The sequence below is a fragment of the Podarcis cretensis genome, assembly GCF_951804945.1.
Source record: "Podarcis cretensis genome assembly, chromosome: 13".
NCBI classification, from domain to species: Eukaryota; Metazoa; Chordata; class Lepidosauria; order Squamata; family Lacertidae; genus Podarcis; species Podarcis cretensis.
In genome coordinates, this window is record NC_137182.1 from 25,497,722 (window position 1) to 25,517,869 (window position 20,148).

At 45.8% G+C, this 20,148-nt stretch overlaps 1 protein-coding gene across 7 annotated transcripts in view; it reads right to left on the bottom strand.

Moving 5' to 3' along the window:
- Positions 1-317: 317 nt before the first annotated feature.
- Positions 318-20,148, bottom strand: part of LOC307200698 (signal transducer and activator of transcription 5B) — a 69,835-nt gene continuing 50,004 nt past the window's right edge. For 6 of the 7 annotated variants that reach the window (XM_079949485.1, XM_079949482.1, XM_079949483.1 and 3 more), the window contains 16 exons: positions 19,061-19,198; positions 17,193-17,349; positions 16,921-17,010; positions 16,540-16,714; positions 15,634-15,764; positions 15,381-15,532; positions 13,180-13,335; positions 12,279-12,458; positions 10,955-11,042; positions 10,056-10,478; positions 8,524-8,618; positions 8,277-8,407; positions 6,689-6,844; positions 5,277-5,328; positions 4,151-4,258; positions 318-3,425 (listed from right to left, as the gene is read on the bottom strand). In XM_079949485.1, the coding sequence (XP_079805611.1) occupies positions 3,299-3,425; positions 4,151-4,258; positions 5,277-5,328; positions 6,689-6,844; positions 8,277-8,407; positions 8,524-8,618; positions 10,056-10,478; positions 10,955-11,042; positions 12,279-12,458; positions 13,180-13,335; positions 15,381-15,532; positions 15,634-15,764; positions 16,540-16,714; positions 16,921-17,010; positions 17,193-17,349; positions 19,061-19,188 (2,349 nt within the window). In that variant the 5' untranslated portion in view covers positions 19,189-19,198 and the 3' untranslated portion in view covers positions 318-3,298. Of the gene's footprint in view, positions 3,426-4,150; positions 4,259-5,276; positions 5,329-6,688; positions 6,845-8,276; positions 8,408-8,523; positions 8,619-10,055; positions 10,479-10,954; positions 11,043-12,278; positions 12,459-13,179; positions 13,336-15,380; positions 15,533-15,633; positions 15,765-16,539; positions 16,715-16,920; positions 17,011-17,192; positions 17,350-19,056; positions 19,199-20,148 lie in introns of those variants that run through there. The other variant, XM_079949486.1, reaches the window with a different exon arrangement.

Consider the following 20,148-nt stretch of genomic DNA (forward strand, 5'->3'; position numbering starts at 1 on the left):
AGCTGGTCTTAATAAAATACCTTACATTTTAGCCCTTTCCAGAGATTTCCTTCCTTGTGCAATTAACGTCACTGGCTCCACCCTACTCCAGTGTCCAAGCGTTGGGCGATAAAGACAGAAGCGACCGACAGCCCGCTCTATATCCCTGTGCAATCAAACCCCCAAGATGTTACGTTCTTGTTCTCCGTTCCCTAAAACAGAGAGATTTCTTCCATCTACTCACTGTTAAAACTGTAAAAGCTCCCTATGCACTCACAAACCTTACTCCCCTGACCATAGTGGCCATTGTTAACCAAAAAACACACACTGGCCATTAATTCCCCTGCAAAATTGCAGACAACACTTTATTAGTAGCACAGGGCTAGAGAACATCTTTCAAAACATTAATATTTCATCAAAATATGTATTTTCCACATAAAAAGTGTCTTTTGTTCCAAATAAAACCTAAAAGGCATTTAAATCTATATCCCTTGAGTTCTCCCGTTTTCCCCAAATTTAATAATAATAAAAAAAATCAGTTGCTCCTATGACTTCACTTTTCAGAGTGATATATTAGCAGAAAAAATATTTTTATATATATTTTCCATCAAAACTCTTCATAGTTTTGGCAAAATAACTATTTAAAATAGTGCAATAGTTGTGTTTTTTAGGGTGCTTTCCCCCACCCCACCCCGAAAATACTAGTAACATTTGCAGCTGTTGCTTGGACAGGCCTGGTCTCACTAGAGAAAATGGGACAGGCACAATCCACCAGGAATTTGTGTGCAGTTTCCACGGAAATGAATGGAAACACTGTGCTCTCTTGTACAAGCCCCACAGGATAACTGCCTAGCGGATCACAGTGCCCTGCGCAAAGGGAAAGAGAAACAGGAAGTTATCACAACCCTGTTCTGTGCTAGACTGTTGATCACTGTTTACGTTCCAACCTGAAGCTGGATTGACATACAAAGCTCCTGTAACTTTTTTTTGCCAGCCTTCAGTCTATTACAAGGATTTTAAAGTGTATATATTCATTTCACATAAGCATTGTCACCTTAAACATGATACCTTGCTTTGCGTCACGTACAATTTAGGAACACAGAAAGCTTATTTATTCCGAATCATAGACCATTGGGTTCATCTAGCTCATTAACATCTACACAGATTGGCAGTGGCTTGTCAGGGTTTCAAGTGGGTGTGTGGGGTTGTCTTCACCTGAAGACGCAAGGAAGTTGGACCTGCAGCCTTCGGCGTGCACAGAATCTGCTCTACCGCTAAGCGGCAGCTCTGCCCTATGTCCAAGAAATGCATCAGGCCCAGGACATGATTGTGTCTCAGTGTAGAAAATTTACATTGCACCCCATCTCCCACACTGACCAATAGGGAGAATCATCCATTGGGCAAGTTCTCCACAGAACTTCCTAATGGATAAGCCCCATGGGTTGATTGAGAACTGCCAGTCTCCCACACTGATGAAACCATTAATCTGCCACAGGAGGTAGGTTCCGCACCTCTCCTCTCTGGAAGGGCTACTGAGCAGAAGGTTCAACAAAAGTCCAGGTTTTCAGAACAGTGGCAAAGGGAGTCTTCTATCTTCCCCTACCCATCCAATGTTTCCCCTTCCACTATGGACATTAGGGTATACCCCCCCCCCCAGCCCCATATCCACACACTACAATACAAAAGATTTCAAAATGGTTTCTGGAATTTGGAATCTGATCAGGGTCAGTCCATAACTTGGTGGCAGAGCACATACACAACTTGTACCAAGTTGCAGATTCAATCCCTGGCCTTTAATGGGAGAATCGTCTGCTGGAGACCCTGAGAGCTGCTGCCAATCAGAGCTGCCGATACTGTGCTAGATTGTGCTAGATTGACTCTTTAGCAGAGTCCTCACAGCAAACTTAGGCTGTATCCCCAGGAGCTCGAATAAGATTTGGCTTTTCCATTTGCCTGCTGTTGATGGGAGATGTATTCTAACCATTTGAGCACCATTCAAGAGCTGTGTCACCCCAAAGAGAAGTCTGGATTTTAAAAAGTGAACAGGACAACCTCTCACTGTACACTTCTTTTGTCGATGCCAGGAAAAATATGGTAGCTGTTAGATCGGAGACTGAATCCTTCCTCCTAACAAATTACCTGTTCCGCAGATACGTATGTGAGAAAGCTGTAACTTCGGTGTTGAAGTTAGTCTGAGCTTTACCAGTTAGTAAAAAAAATAAGGTTTGGAGGGAGCTATTCTTCCCAGTTGTTCAGCCAAATGAGAGGGTGGGAGGCTGGGGGATCAGAAGAAAAGAGGAACAGATTGGGCAGGCTTTGTCCATGCGTCTAGAAATCTCCACTCAAGGCATCCCTTTTTTCCCTCGGAACTCAGCAATGAAATCCAGGGGCCTTCTTCCCGTGCCACCCCTAATCCTAACAGGGGAAACACTGTTTCTGATTCTAATTCCTGCACTTTCGCTTGCAACTTATTTAAGAACACCACCACCATCACCACCCCTCAGCGATCTGCTGAACTTGTGATACCTGGGAGCAGAATGTTGGGCACATCAAAAGCCAAAAGGTACTAGATGATGCAGGAGCCAAGAGGTAAGCGACTATCTTGCAACAAGGCAAAAAGAATGGCGTTGGGGTGAGGCGACAGAGCGACTCCAGAGGGTTCTATCAACCCAGGGGGACCTGGTAAGAGTGGGCTACTACAAAGGGGTCCGAATAGAAGCAGCACTCCCACTGAGTCAGGGTCTCTTGCGCACAATGCTGCTGCCCACACACGTGTGCACCCGGGAAACACAGGTCAGAGGCAGGCAGGTGCATGCACACACCCGTTTATCCCGGGAGCAGCCAAGAAAAGAAATGTCAGACACATAAAAAGATTACAAAAGACAAATACTTCAAATAAGGCCTACTCTCCTCCACAGCTCAGCTCAATGTTTCCTTGGCAAAGGACGTGGCAGTGTGTGGAATCCTGGGAGGAGGGGAGGGAATGATCCCCAACGCAAATCATATGGCAGCTTGGCAGAAGGAGGCAGTGCGCCAAAGCAGAAGGCCCGAGAAAAGCCGAGCAGATGGGGAAGCCAAGCGATACACTCCACTGCCTTTTGCACGTGCGAAAGGGGAGAGACAAGGTCCACTGCCTCTCAGGCACAGACCCCACACCCCAGTCAGTGCAGGGCAGGCTTGCCCTCACTACAGGGTGAGGAAATGCACCCCCCCTCCAAACACACACACACACACACACACACAGCAGCTGTACTCCCTAACGGCAGCACCCCCCATTTTTCACAGTCTCTACACGGTCTCTCCAAGGGAGGCGGCATGGTCATGACTGGGCATGTGAAATCCACTGGCTGTCCATGGGGCGCCTCAGCAGCTCTTCCACGTGCCGCGCCACGTCCATCGAGTCATCCAGGTCATAGTCCGCTTCTGGGTCCAGCACGGAGTCGGGGCTGAGACGGAGAGAAAGGAGCAGTATAGGTCAGGTGGGCTGCAGGTGTAGGGGTGTGTGTGTGTGTGTGTGTGTGTGTGTGTGTGTGTGTGTAGAGACGGGTTGGGAGAGAAGCTTCTCTCCTTCCTAAAATGAGGGAAACTATCTGTGAAGGAGCTGTGGTTTTCAAGCCAACTTTTCAAAACTCTCAGAAAATTACAGTCCTCTGGCTTGTTTGGAGGAAGCCAGAAGAGTTAACTTGGGTTTAAAGAGAAGATTATGCAGAACTTACATCAATGGCAGCTGCCCTGTAAATAAGCCAACAAAAATTACCAGCCTGCAATTTTTTTATTTTACTGGTTTGGTAAGAGGCTAGTAACCCATGTTTCTATGTTGGCCAAGGAGACGGAGAATCCTCTTCTTTCGCGGCTAGCAATTAGCCTCTTAGCAGCCTGGGTTTTTTTTGTTTTGTTTTTTTTAAATGCCCTCTACTGGTGAAGGAGGGACAGGCTTTCCTTCCTCTGTTGTCAGTATAGAAACCAAGTGGCCTGGGAGAGGAAGAACAGAGAAACCTGCCGGCCCACTCACTCACCTGTATGGAATTTCTGGTTGCCCATAGTTACCAAGCAAGTTATTAAATACAATAATAACAGGTTTGCTGAAGAGCAGGGTGAAGGGCCATGAAGCAGAACCCACTTGCAATGGAGAGCCCCCTCCCGAATATCCCACCCACCCAGCCTTACTTACTTTGTTGGATAAGTGTTGTACAGGGACTGATGGCAGACAGCTGGGGAGGAAGCTTGATCCATGTAGGTAGGCCCTCCAGCTGTAGAGTCTCCAGATGTAGTGGCAAACCTGCAACAGATGGGGTTCGCATTTGTAATAATCTCATATGCCCAAGGGACCTTTTGCCCATTGCATTGGGCACCTAAATCCACCAAAGGGGCACCTGATACAGTGGTACCTCTGGTTACGTACTTAATTTGTTCCAGGGGTCCGTTCTTAACCTGAAACTGTTCTTAGCCTGAAGACCACTTTAGCTAATGGGGCCTCCTGCTGCTGCCGCCACGCAATTTCTGTTCTCATCCTGAAGCAAAGTTCTTAACCCGGGGTATTATTTCTGGGTTAGTGGAGTCTGTAACCTGAAGTGTATGTAACCTGAAGCATACGTAACCCGAGGTACCACTGTATAGACAAATGAGGATCACCTCTGTTTTAGCAGTCTTCCCAGCCTCTATCCTGCTTTGTTAGCAATCCTTCGCCCTCCCCTCAGCAGCAACGGCATATCTGTCCCAATTAGCTTATACTCTCCTGCCTTCTACCCACTGCCATCCATCCATCCATTCATTCATTCCAGAAGTTCCGTTTCCTGTTCCCTGCATGCCTTCCATGCCCTGTGTTTTAAGAACCACCCCCATGACTGTCAGTATCTGAAGCAGTCAAAATCCCTCCCTCGCATCATAACTGGAAGCTGGTCAAACAGGGAGCAATGTAGCTGCCAAGAAAGAAAAATAAAATAAAAAGGAAAGGCCCATCACAGTGGGAGGGGGTTTGTGGAGAGAAAGACAACCCTGACTGTGAAAGCCACAAGTCCTCAACCATGTCCATTTCATACCCATTCCTTCCCTTGGAGATAGCGCTGGCAAGATACAGACCCAGACCCATTTAGCTACATTCAGGTTTCTAAAAGCACGGATCCGAATGAAGAAGCCATCAACCCATGTTTGGAGATAGGGCAGCGGCCAGAACTCTTGGTTGAGGGGTAATGCGGAGAGATGGCAGCCAAAGGAGAGAATACATCTGCTTCCCACCCCAAATATTTACATTTCCTTCCATTTTTTAAAAAGAGCCTTTAAAGAGCCATGGTACTCACTCTGGCACAACTTGCTTGATCAGTGGCTTCACATACCCATCCCCCGTCTTCGCTACAAAAGAAAAAAAAAAGGGGGAGGCACTGAGTTATTACATAGGGCATGCAAGCATCTTGTCCAATCAGCTCTATGCAAATAGATGAACGAATTGAAACCATTTGGTGTTCCCTGTTTCTCCTGTTTTGCTTTATTTGTTTTATTGTCTTCCTATCCTGCCTATTTCTCCAAAGAGACTAAATGTGGCTAACAAACAGAAAATGTGCTCTCAAAGAAATGTGTTGATATACAACTCATTTAACAAAGCCCAGCAGCGTAAATAGAATGCAGAACTGCGGCAGCAAAAAAAATAAAACTATTGTACAGTTTTGCATCAGCTGCCTGAAGCTGAATAGTGATGGTGCCTGATGGACCCTCAGCTGGCAAAGCATTTCATAGGGTAGGTGCCGCAAAGGAAAATGTACCCCTACCCCTAAGCTGCCACCCATCTTGTATCCCAAAGTCAAGGGAAATGCAGTTTGCAGGGAGGAATATACTGAATATACACTTGGTCATGCATACCAGGGGAAACCCCTCTGGCCCATGGAGAAGGCAAGATTAAACCTCACCTATATCCCTTCCTAGCATGCTTTATCCTGTTTTTGAGCTTTTATAATTTCTGGCAACTTGGCTATTCTGTCTGCAAGAACAGCTGCCAAACATGTTGTTGTTGTTTTTTTTAAAAAAAGACACCTTGTTCTCTCCTGGAGACCCATTTATCACAAAGACATTTTTCCAATAAATCATTTTCACCTGCAATTCCATATTCTCAGCCTCTACACAATCCAAGTCTAGCACCACTCACTTTCCTCTACCTTTCCTTTTGCTTCTCCTCAGAGCCATTTTTCTGATCTATGCTATGTACCTGGCTAAACATTACAATCATTTCTATTTGTTGTTGTTGTTTAGTCATGTGCGACTCTTCGTGACCCCATGAACCAGAGCACGCCAGGTACTTCTGTCTTCCATTGCCTCCCGCAGTTTGGTCAAACTCATGCTGGTAGCTTCGAGAATCATTTCTATATATCCCCCTAAAGTAGCCTCTCTCAACCTCGGGTTCCCAGATGTTGTTGGACTACAACTCCCATCATCTCTAGCTAGCAGGGATGACGGTGCTTGTAGTCCAGCAACACCTGGGGACCCAAGGTTGAGAAAGGCTGCCCTAAAGAAAAAAATGTTGCACATACAACAGTGCAACACAGATCACAGAAATTCCAGAGCGGGGAAAAACAAGAGACTTGCAGCTGAATGTAACCATTGCTTAGGCTCCCTTGCCAGAGGCATGCAGAAGAAGTCTGTCTGTGATGAGATGTGAGAGTGGGAATAGACCATGCCTGAAGAGATCAGGTCAGTTTTCTCTTGGTGCTTCAAAACCTACAAAGGACTGGCATGTAGTATTTGGAGAAGACCTCTTCCTTGGGACGGTCAGGATACACATAGAGGAGGTATGGGAGGTCCCCAAGACGGTCTGCCAGGGTGCGGATGGAGAAGTCACGAGTGGTGAAGGGCATCAGGTTCCAGAACATTCTATCAGCTGTAAGACCCAAGAGCATCATAACTCAGCAGCGGAAGCAAACAAGCAGCTCTGCTGACCAACCAGAAACAGAGACAAATCCCCAAATAAAAGCAAAACACCTACGCAGAATTGCAGGGAGAGGAAGCCTGACAGAGGGCTTTTTGTATGGCAGCTCCTTTGCGGAGTTCCCTTCCCACAGAGGTGCATCTGTATAGCTTTCACCATATGCTGAAGAGGCACCTTTTCACCCTGGCCTGTGACACTTTAGGTAAGTTTATTCTGTGGGACCTCCTCTTTTGCTGAATCTATACTGCTTCATACTATCTGTAACCATTTCACTTGTCTTATAATTGTAATGGTTTCATCTTTTAAAAAAAAATAATCATATATTATATTGTGGTATGAGTGCCTATTTTCAGCTCTGCCTGGTCCCTCAGCTACTGGCCTTCCTGATATAGGTAAGTCAGCCACAATGATGCATGCTCCGGTAGCTTACAAATTGGACTACTACAGTGCACTCTATGTGGTGCAGCCCTTGATGATGGTTCAGAAGCTACAAGTGGTGTATAACACAGCAGCTAAGCTTCTAGTCGGACTCATATTACACCAGTCTTGAAAGAACCTACAATGGTTACCAGCTCCCTACCAAGCCCAATTTAAGGTGTTGGTATTGAAGTACAAAACCCAAAATGACTTGGGCCACAAATTCCTGAAGAACCATCTCCTCCAATATCAATCAGTTGAGATGCTAACATTGACAGGGGAGACTCTGTAAGCAATAACACCACTTTGTGTGGTTTGGGCATGTGAGAGGGACTTTTTGTGGTGTCCCCCAAGTTATGGAATGCCCCCCTGGTGCATCTTGCATTACTGTTGTACAGTTTTTAATCTGAGGTCAAGCTGCATCACTTTACCCAGGCTTTTAAGTGAGTGGATTCCTCCCCACCCCATCCTGCTGAATTGCTGCACTCTTGTTTTGCAGTGCTTGTGATTTTGTTTAGTTTTGTGGTTTTAACATGTGGTTATAATGAATTGTATCTTGTTTTAAAGTGTGGTATTTTATGTAACCTGCCCTGGCTCAATTCAATGAACGGCAGAACAAATATAAATAGCAAAGAAAGTAAATAAGATTTCACACATAACATAGTCACATCTAACCCAACTAATAGGAACATACAGGACAGGAAGTGAAACTAGATGCAATTATAAGCCAGCAATTCTGACGGAGAAGGGCCAAGTTAATGCACAACATGACAAATGGAATGCAATAAACTACAGCTATAAACTTAAAGCTATATTAGCCAATGTTACTTAGAACCCCAGAGACAATAATAGTGTGCTGTTAATGGTAAACAGTTAACTGTTGTTTGCAACGATTTTTTGATTCAATACTCTCAGAGCAGGCAAGGACAAAATGCAGTATTTCTTCTGCCAAAAAAACCGAACTCACTGTTGTCAAACCTCCAGGCGATTGTGATACCTCCAATCTCAGAGTCACTAAACCTCAAAAGGAAAGTTCCATCTGGCTTGTTGATTAGCAGGTTGTGGGCTTGCTGCTTGTTGACAAAACCTAGAATAGCCCTGGAGAGAGAGGAGAGAGGAAGAGAGAGAGAGAAGTCAGACTACAAAAAGGTAAGATGTGGCTATTGCAGCCTATAAAAGCCAGTAAAGGCAGCAAAAGGATGGGGGAATCTCACCCATCATTCCAATGAGGTTTCAAGTGTTTCTTCAGGACTTCCATCACCCCATCAAACCACTGCCAGAATGTGTAATTTCGTCCTGGGAGGTTCTCCTGGTTAAAGAGAAAGAAAGATCAACATTCCTGCCTGTTTCTCAGTCACCCTGGGGTCTTGTAAAACAGTTGGAAGCTCTTAAGGTGTCCTTGGATCCTAAACTAATGGCTTACATAAAGTAAAGTAAATCCTTATCCAAATAAGGCTTGCCACTATCACAAGTTATGGGGAGAACTAGCCATCAGTTGAGAGACACTTTTGTCTTTGGTATGTGCCTTGATGATGATCAGCTGTCACTATAGCACTTCATTGTCAAAAGACAATGCAATCTCAACTCATTTTTTCACCCAAAAGGTTCTCATGAGCTCCTTTCACAGATTAGGGACAGAGAAAGAATGACTTGCCCTGTGTTACCAAGGGAACCCGAGGCTGAGCAGGATTCTTTTGGACCAAACTTGTTTTTGTAGGGTTTTTTTGTGGAAACATCCTGGTGTGGCCCAGAGAATGTCCTAAAGACTTCTGACCAGGATCCAGGATCAGAAGTCCCCAAAAACCTTTGGTACGCTTTATGTGTGTGCACAGAAAGCCCAACCTACATATATGCCTAGAGTGAATTGTGGAATCCGTATAAAGATACCACAATGTGTATTTGTTAATAAGCTGCTTCAAAGTAAAGCAGTTAGCTGGATTGAAGTTTCTTTAATACACCAACAGCTTAGTTTTATATAAGCCTTTCCCAAACTGGTGCCTTCTTGATGTTTTAGACTACCACTCCCATCATCCCCAGACTGAGGAAGGTTGCTTGACACAAATGCCAGTACTGAAAAGTCTGTGAGCGCTGCTACTATGCATGCGCGAAGCGCGCAGATCACTTCTGCACGTGCGGCGAACCCGGAAGTAAACACTTCGGGGTTTGCCTCGTTTGCAACCTGAAAAGCCGCAACGTGAAGCAAATGTAACACAAAGTGTGTAAATGAATATTGGCACAGGCCTATTGTCTGGGTTCAAGTAGAGAGATGTGTTCTTTCCATTTCTCCCTTACTGATTGGAACCCAACTTTCCTTCCTCCTGCACCAGAATGAAGTGTTTCAGACAGCAGGGAGGGGAAGAAGTGAGAAAAAGAGACATAGATATGGAATGAAATACAAGTCCAGGTGGGGTGGGGTGAGCTGCGGTGATGGGAGAAGGCCTATAGGCCATGGTACCTCGTGCCCTATTCTCAAAATGGTTATCTGGCCAGTCTAGTTACTAACTGAACGCCCTGGAACACATATGTTTTGGCTCCTGAACGCTGCAACCCCAGAAGCAAATGTTCTTTTGGAACCTGAACATCTGATTGGGCTTCCGCAGCTTCTGACTGGCTGCAGGAGCTTCCTGCAGCCAATCAGAAGCTGCGATTTGGTTTTTGAACGTTTTAGAAGTCGAACGGACTTCTAGAATGGATTCTGTTCGACTCCCAAGGTATGACTGTAGAGCACACACTCACACACCCTTACCCTGTTGAACTGGGCCCAGGAAACAGCCATGCTGTTGTAGTCTTCTAAGAGGTTCATGTTGCTATTGAACAGTTTCTGGGCCAAGAAGAGCAGGTTTTCCTTGGTGAGACCTCGGCTGCTCTGGACCTCCGATTTGAACTTCATGTTGAGGGCCTCGCACAGCTGCGACCACATCACCTTGTCGGGCACGGCGAAGGGCACACGGCCCGGCTCTGCGAAAGCGTTGTCCCACAGCACCGTGGCCGTGGCGTTGTTGTCCTGGCTGCCGTGCACAATCACCACCACAGGCAGGGACAGCGTCTTCACCTGGAAGACCAACTCATTGCCGCCAACGCTGAACTGGGATTCAAAGAGGATGGTGAACTTCTCCTCGGTCACTGACTCGGCGCCGCGTCGGTCGGAGCGCTTGATCCGCTTCAAGGACTGTGGAGAGGTGCCGTGGGAGAGGAAAGCACAGCAGCGGGGGGAGGCGGAGAAAAACAGAGCACAGGCTGTCAAGGCCCTAGAAGTGGTAGCCATCGCTTGCAGATAGTGGTACGAGAAAGCTATGCCATATATTGAGGCATATTTGTGGAGGGAAATACGCACAGCGTATTTCGGTCTACCTGGAGAGTTTTAGATGCAGATTTTGGCATTTTTACCAAAGCTCGTCACGCTAGAAGTGGAAATTGGATGGGGCCACTTTATAACACTGGCAAAAGGCCTGAAAACCAGAGAGCAGGGACAGGGAAGACAGGAACAGGGGAGTCCCCCCATTCAAAGCTCCATCTTGGCCCTGGCTTTTGGCTCCATATAAGGCTCATTTTTCTCTCTCAGAATCAGGAGGATTAATAACAGACCCTTGGTAGGAAAAATAAAAGCGGGGTGGGTGGGAATCAGTGCAGGCATCTTTGTCTTACCATGTTGCGGAAATGAGCGCTCAGAGTACCAGTCGCCTGGTGATATTCCATCACACAGCAGTTGTTCAAGATATCGCCGCTGCTCTCACTGCCAAAATAAACCAATGGTAGTTAGCAGAATATAAGCCAGTGCACCACAGGCAGTTTAGTATCTTCCCATCTACATTTCTGCACCAGGACGACCGTGCTGACATAGCTTTTCATTGCTTCAACAAAAATCTTGATTTATTTATTTTTTAACATTAGGCTAAATTTTACAAATGAATGCATGCAAACGTAGACATGGATTCTGAACGGGCTTAAATGGAATTGTCACTTTTTGCCTTGTGACCTTTCATTGCCAGCCTTGGGGGAAGGCTGCTGCCATGCCACAAAAAAGTTTGCCAGCATGTCAGCTTCCAAGAAGAAAGCCTTTTGCAACACAATGTTAGAGGATGTGAAAAGTCTGCTTGATTGGAAGAAAAACAACACATAAGAGCTCAAGAGCCATGATAGCAGCAAGGGAGCAGTCAGGAAAGGAAGCTTCTAAAGTTCTATGGACTGAAGGCTAGGATGAATTTCACACACTGGCCAAGATTTACATCTCTTAGTTCCCGAACACCTTGCACATTTTTTTTTTCAGCCCAGGGACCATATTTCCTTCTGGGCAACGTTCTAGGGGCCACATGGCAGTGGTGGGCAGGGCCAGATGCAAAAATGAGCGGAGCAAAAAATGTAATTTCTGCCTAATTTCTGCACATACTCTCCTCTCTAGCCTCCCTCCAGGCAAGCAAGATGCATTATCAGAGTACAGTGGTACCTCAGGTTACAGACGCTTCAGGTTACAGACTCTGCTAACCCAGAAATAGTACCTCGGGTTAAGAACTTTGCTTCAGGATGAGAACAGAAATCGGACGGTGGTGGGGCGGCGGTAGCGGGAGGCCCAATTAGCTAAAGTCGTACCTCAGGTTAAGAACAGTTTCAGGTTAAGAACAGACTTCCAGAACGAATTAAGATCTTAACCTGAGGTACCACTGTACAATGACATGTTCCAGCCAGGCAAAAAACACCTTTCAAGGATATGGAGCAAGTCTGGCAAGGGCTATGGCCTAAGAATCCCTCCCCTTGCTCTTGTATGGAAAGAGTGAAAACATTCCCTCTACTAACTCCCCTGCTAGTATTTTCCACTTCTTCTACTTTCTTAACGTAATTAAACTCTATGTACTGAAATACAGCTCCCATCCTTCGCGCTCCATGGCTTAGGATGAGCACAAGTGTCTGTCCTAACCTTGCGGAATCACTCATAGAGTCCCTGCCACATGAGGTGTGTGAGGGTTACACATACTTGCGGGTGCTCTCATTCTTCAGGAGGGCTTTGGCCTGCTGCTCACTGATGATGGTGGCCTTCACCTGTGGGGGGTTCATGTGGACATTTAACTTTCCACCAACCAGCAGCCTCACTGTGGCTGCAAACTTGGTCTGGGTCTTCAGCACCTGGGGAGGCTGCTTTTCAATAATAAAAGTACTGTGGAGGGAAGGGAGAAATAGAAGGAGGAACTATTTGCAAAAAAACCAGGACATTGCAAAGGAAACAATCTACCTAACTAACTAGCTGCTATTACTCATTTATGTCCATGCTCTTTCCACCATGGTTGTAAAAAGTTGAAATTCCAGATGTGGAGAAAGCAGTGAGGGCACATTTGCATGATACAGGAAAGTAAATCTTTGCAGTTCAACCCCACAGTGAACACCATACATTTTTTGCAAATGAGGAACCCACACGATAAATACAAGAGAAAACTCACACTGGTTTGAACTATCTGGGCTTGCACTGTTTTTTTATGTGAGTGTATAAACTGCATACATGCATTATAATATGCTGCTGCTTACATTTTTAGTTGTCACTGCAATCTATTTCAATTTTTAAAATTTGTTTATAGCATGCTTTTATTTTTTTTATCTGAATCACAGTTTATATATTTACATTAGCTACCTTGATCTCTATTGTGGAAAGGTGGGCTACAAATGCGTTTAAAACGAACAAATATTGCTTATGCAACTGGTTCTGAATGCTAATAATTTGTTCTATTTTTAATAAATTTCAATTAATATACCCTGCTGTGTATTATTAGATGGAATGACCCCACATCTCTGAACAAACCAAAGTCCATCCACACCTCAATGACTCCCACACACAAGATTTCCCCTTCTTTCAGCAAGAATGTCCCCACCACTGCTCAAATTACCTAGTCACCAGGGCAGAAATTATGTCTGTGACGGTGGTGTTGATGTCAGCCAACATCTCTTCATTGGGCCCTGGAATGGGCAGCTGCTGACACAGATGTTCAACACGGCGCACTTGCTGGCGGTTCTGGCAGATGATCTCAGCTAGCTTCTCACACCTACAGAAAGAAGAAGCTGGTTTAGGAGCATGGGGGTGGGCAGGACACCAGAAGTGAGACAGGCTCAATCCAGATAGCACTTTCAGATGATATCTAGATCACTGCCAATACATCCTACCTACAACTTTGCTTAGGACACTTTGCTTAGGCACATGCAGGCTCCCAAAAGTTTGAAAGCGAGTATTGTTATTGTGTATTCAACACTATGTAGAGTAGAGCCACTGAAGTTAATGGACATGACTCACTTAGGTACATTAATTTCCATTAGACTACTCAGAGTAGGACTTGGTTGAACAACACTCATAGTGCTGCAGTAACTTAAGGTGTGTTTTGTGTGTGTGTGTGTGTGTGTGTGTGTGTGAGAGAGAGAGAGAGAGAGAGAGAGAGAGAGATCTGTGGCTCAGCTACAACTCCCATCATCCTTGACCACTGGCTGTGCTGTCTGGGGCTGATGGGAGTTGCAGTCCAATGACACTGGGAAGGGAACAGATTCCCCAGTGAAAAGGTGCAACTCTTCCATGCTCCTTTCCCATCGAAGTCACAGCCCCGCCTATAATGATTTGATCTTGTCTGGATTTAGGTTTCAGCCAATTCACTCGCATCCAGCTTTCAACTATGGTAGCATATTGAGCAAGCTTTGCACTAATGATGTATTGGATTTCAAATGATATCCATATAAACTTGTGATGCCAAATTGTTTTATTAACTGTATGCAATTTTAATTGCAGCGTTTATTTGATATGACATGACTCCGATTTTTGTTGTTGTGTGGCCTTGTAAAGGCTAACTGCTCTATCAATAATACATTTAAGCTGAAACTGAGAGCGCAGGATGCAACAGGACAAAGATGAATGTCATTAGCATATGAACAGCACCAACATGTCTCCAGAAGATCTCAACCTGCTGTCTCATACATATGCTGAACACAAAGTGGGGAAGAAGTTGTAATCTTTCAGAACTCTCCAAGAAATATTTGGGGAGTAAGGGGCTGCATTTAGCAGCTCCCAAGTTGAGCTGAAAAAAAGTGCTTTGTTTGCAATGTAAGTAGTAGCTCTTGTCACTATCAGGATGTGAAAGTTCAGTCCCTGGTCAGAGCTGTTACGGATTCGGCATCTAGAGCGGCTGCAGCTGGCAGCATTTTGTTGCTGCTGCCAGTGCTGCAAAACTGCTGTTGTTGTTTTTTTTAAAAAATGATTAATGCTGCAATCTGCTTGATGTATGTAGAGAGCCACTTGGGAAGGGATTACATATTCCACCATTCCTTGAAATTCCTCCACTGTGTTATTAGGAGGGTGCAACTTACTGAGGGGAAATCTTCACAAGGGAAAAGAGAGTTTGTCCAATGCCTGCCTACGTACATTTCCAGAATTGGCCATGCCCTTCACCCTAGATCCAGTTCTTGGTTTGCTAAATAGCACATGCAGTAGATCTGCTCTGCCTGAAATCACTCCATCTGATGTAACCTGTAAGCCTCCCAGCCTTATCTCAGAGCTGCACATATTCAGGCTCTGATCAGGGCTGTGTATACACAGCAATTCTGCAGAAGCACAGAAAAGCTACAGCATATAAATTTCACTGCTTGCGGAGCAGTGAAAGCTTTCCTTTCTTATTTTTTAAAAGTATGTTTCCAGCCCTTGTGGCTTTAAAGATTTTCTCGAAACATGTGTCAGGTAACTCTCAAGATGCCAGAGAGGTGGCAAAGGTCAGGGGGCAGCATAGCACTTTGCCTTGTCTTACTTAAAATTTGCATATTTCAGGTTTCAATGTTAAATGATTTGTATTACCTTGGGACTGAGTTTTGATTTATTCTGGTGCAGACTTCTCACAGCCTTCTCTACTGTAACTCAGTGCCCTCTGCACACAGCTCAAGGAAGCTCTCTTCTCAGTTTTTACCTCACATTCCTAAGATGGGACCCCCAACACTTAAAAAGTGTGCATCTTACATTAAGCCTTCCCCCATCACCATTCATTAAGTGCGGAACTAGTTGGGAGGCCCCGTTCCCCCTCTCACAACCACCCTGGTTCCCTCCTCACCCATCACCTACCAAGCCTGCAAGCCATCCAAAGGGCCCTCAGGGGGCCCGCCATTCCCCGCTAACTGTTGCCGCCTCTTCCACTGAATCAGCTCGTCGTCCAGGATAATGGTTTGTTGCTTGCGGAGCAGTGAAAGCGTCTGCTGGTGCTTTTCAGCCAGCTCCTGTGAAGGAAGAAGAGGAGACATGCATAGAAGAGTTGCCTAGCGCAACACCGGTGTATGCAGAAGGAAGTTTGGCCAGGGCTGGAGATGGTAGAGCTCACCACACGATACTGCTGCAGTGTCTGTGCCTCGCGGGTCAGCCAAGCTTCCAGCGATACCTTCCTCTGCTGCAAAGTAGACTCACGGGCCATGCGCTCCTGGGGGTTTAGCTGGGCTAGCTGAGCAAACTGGGCTGGGAAGGGAAAGGAGAGTATTAGGCTCCCTCCTGGGTCTCCCTCATAATCCCCACCTGCCAGGCAGGGGTGCCTCAAATCCGGCCCTGTCTCCTCAGCTGCTTATCGTTCTGTCCTTCAACAGATAAGCCTAGGGACATGGGTAATTTTGTGCAGGTGCCTGATTCTTGTCTTCCAAAGCAGCAGCTCTATTCCAAACTTAAAAATGGAAAGCGTAATGCTGGTGGACAACCAAAAGATGTTCAAAGACTCTCTCAAGGCAAATCTTTAAAAATGTAGTATTAACACAGACAACAGTGAAACACTGGCCTACGAGCGCTCCAATTGGAGAACAGTCTTTACCAAAGGTATCATGGGTTTTGAAGATGCTCGAACTCAGGACAAAAGGGAGAAATGTGCTAAGAGAAAGGCACGATTGGCAAACCCTCACCATGATCAACTTGCACCCGGAAACCTATGTCCCCACTGTGTAGATCCAGAACTGGCCTCCACAGTCCCTTACAGACTCACTGTTAAAACCGTGTTCATGGAAGACAATCTTACTAAGCTACGAGTGATTGTCAAAGAAGGAGAAGATCCCAAGTCAAGCTGTTGGTCTGTCTAAGCTCAGGACTGGCAACCCTTATACTGTTGGTGGTTCTCCTTTGTTTCAGAACAATATCTTAAGATGCCAGGGATTGATTCTGGGACATTCTGCATGTAGAGCACATTGCAGCCCTTCCTTCAGCTTTGCAGAGTGACCTACTACTTGCCTCCTCTACCACATACACACACCTTGTACGCGATGGCTTTCTTGGTACTGAATGATGAAGTACTCCTGCGTCTGCTGAAGCCTCTTCAGCTGGTTCTCAGTGTCCTGCGTAACAAGGCGCAGCTCCTCAAAGGTCTGGTTGATCTGCAGGTGCTTCTGAGACAGGGCATCGGCCAGATTGCTAGCTGGTGAGGGACTCTACAGGTGAAAGGAGAGAAGGTTATTGCTGCAGGCAGAGCAGAACTGCCAGACCAGGGCATGGGAAACAGGCACCCTTCCCAAGACTATGAGTTGCAACACACAACTTAGCTCTACTCAGAGCACACCGTTTGAAAACAATGAACTTAAGTTATTCATCTGCCCTGAGTAGAACAGCATTGGATGCAACTCTTCATCCTACTTACATCTGTAGCCTCTCGCACCAGGCGTTGCTCGTGGTAAAGGATGTGTCTGATGCAGCGCACCAGTTCCATAGGGCAGCGTTCGTACGTATTCTGTAAGAAGAGAGAGAGAGAACACAAACAGGCTGAAGTGTTGGGGGCAGAACAAGTCGGGAGGATCAGCTAGTAGCTCCACAGCCCATTCACCCATGAGAAATCCTGAGTGCAGCTTCTCTCTGTTGCCCTCCATATTGCCCTCCCTTCCCATCACCGACAGACAAGCCACTGGAACCCACCTGCAGCTGGGTGGCATAGTGGCCCAGTTTGATCTTCAGAAGGAAGCCGTCCTCGCCCACCTGGTGGTCCGCTTTCTTCTGCAGCTCCTGGATCAGTCCCTCCAACAACTGCGTGGCCTTGGCACCCTCCTGGGGGTTTTCTGGGTCAATGGAGTCCCTACCAGTTGGGGTACAGACCAGGTGTACATTTGTCAATCCCAGAGAGCAGCCCCTGCACACCTGCCAACCATTATCTGCCTTATCCAAAACATTAGAAGGTAAGAGGGAGAAAACTGCACCACCTCCAGGCTTTCAAACGAGGACAGAAATCCTCTGTCATGCAGCAAACCCATGACTTTGTACATTGTGTTATTTATTTTAAAGAACTACAGCCCCCCCTTGATTTCTTACAATCACTGAACTAAATTTAAATTTATGTGTCATTCAAAGGAAGGGATTTGAAAGCGTATACAAGTTTGTCCACTTATCACTCTGTTAAAAAGGCCAATTCAATTTATATAAAAATACAACACTAAAAAGGAACAGTAAGGTTTTTTCCCTCCTGCAAGGCATTCTCATCATCCTCCCACCTTTGAAACGTACATGGCACATGTATATATATGTAATCAAACTGAATGCTGGTTTAGCCATCAGTCTTATCCTTCCTTGAATACTTCCACCAGACTGTCTGGGGTTTTTTTTTAACCTATTATTTTTAAATGCTGCATGTACATCTGTTTATCTGAAATATCCATCACTTAAAACAAAAGGCACAATACATTTTAAAATAGTTGCAGAACTGCTCTGTGGTGGGGAAGAAGTGGGTTGGTGATGCGACACACACTAGCCAATCAGCTCCACCCATAGAGAGAAAATTGTTGGAACAGAGATGGCAAGTGCCTTTCTGGAGCAGTCTCACCCACTGAAATAATGTTATGTCTGTTCACATGCTAAGTGGATGAAGAAACAAAAACTCAGAAGCAGTGAAAGGAAACCGTATGCTATGGAAAACTGTGATTGCAAGGTGGAAGTAACAGTTATCAGTTAGGGCCCCTCCAAATTCATGGGGTGTTTGTGTTTTGTGTGTTTTGTGTGTTTGTGTGTGTGTGTCCTGTAATATGTCATGGATGCTATAATACTGCACCAGTGGAAAATTGATACTGGACCGTCCACGCATAATTCTGCTTTATTAGTTGTTCTCTAATGCTTCTCCACTGTTACCACATTATTGCTGTCTAGAGGGCCACCTTTGTGCCACAAAACTGCAAAAGCAGGACAATAAAATAAACTCGAACACCTTTGATCTAAACAATAACAGGACTTCAGTAAGAGGTCACAGGTCATGCACTAACTGGGAAACGAAGCAGGATGTCTGCACCAAAACTTTTGTTGGAGGCACAAACAGTAATAGAAAGCGGGGTTGTGTACAACTGTCCTAAAACTATCATTAGCACTATGAATGCACAAGAAAAAGGATGTCTGGAGAGACCTGGCTCTATGGCATTCAAAAGGCCTGCTCTAGGGTAAAGAAATGTTCTGAAAGGAAGCTGACTGCCCAACAATGGCACACTTCCAAAAAGAACAGGAAAATTGAAAGAGGGGTACCAGTGGCGATTACTGGTTAGGTAGGTACCACCAACCATCTCCAGCAGCTGTGAGATACTCCTTCAAGCAGATCCAGAAGGAAAAACTGGTTAACTGAAGAATGTGTAAGTGCTTTATAAGTTGGGACGAATCAGGGACGCTTGGGAGGCATATGGATCAGGCCTGGAAAAGCCAAGGCATGCTGCCAGTGGTGTGAACCAGAGGATTTGCCAGTATCCCATCCCACCACATTCCTCTGCAAGGCTGAAGATGGTCCTGGACAGCCAGGCCTCGTGCTCACCTACCATGGCTGGCTCTCAATCCACTGCGAAAGGTAATGGCGGACCTCGATGGGAAAGTGCTGCCCATACAGGGCCTGCATCTGCCGCAGGGCATCCCCCTGGAGTTGCTGCGCTTGAATCCACACCGCCATGGCTCAGGACCTGACAGGGAGAGAGACTTGTTAAAAGAAGGGGACACCATGCATAGAGCTTCTGACTCATGCACACTCAAGGCTGCATATACTCAAATCACCCCAATCTCCAGTGGCTGGAGAACTTCCAATTATAGTAACAAAGCCAGACAAAGGACGTCTTCCTCATATAGTTCAAGAGCAAACACTTGACATACCTGGATTCTTTTGGAAATACTGCATTGTTTGTTGTATCTTAATCCTCTACCCTTCTTTCCAAAGGACGGATTAAGGAGAGATGAGAGAGGGTATGGGTGTAGTAGGGCAAGCTTTAATTAAGAGAATTGCAGCAATGAAATTCCAGGCTTAAAATGAGCAATCTTATAAAGTGGCTTGGGAAACAAGACCTTCCTGCCTCCTTCCTTATCTGTAAAATGGGAATTATAAACTATTCTCCTCCTACCAGGTTTATTGGGATCAGTGCGACAAAGGACCTCAACACAGTATAAAGTGCTGGGACACAAGCCTGGCCAGAAGCTCTACTTACGTCTCCTGAGGCTCAAACTTCCAAACACCACCTTTGGGCACAAATAGCAGCCAGGAGACATGACTTTATGGCAGAAAACCAGCTGCCTGCACATCTCCCGATCAGGGCCCAACACTTCAAATGCACTTCTTCCCAAGTAAAAGCAGCAGCATAAAGCCCACTTTTGAACAGTGTAATGTGTAGCTTGGCCCTCAGTGGGTAGATCGTTGAAGCTAGGAGGCACTGTCCAGTAGCATATGGCAGGTGACTTTGCGAGGTAGGTCAGGATGTAGAATTAGGTTGTGCCTAAGGGGAGGAAGCAGGCTGTGGTGATTAAAAGCACTTTGCACATACCAGATACACCTTCCTTTATTATTACTTCACATCGCCCCATACTGAGCGCTGGCAATGAGGGGGGCAGGGAAATATCTGACAAGGGCCATGAATTAGTTTTT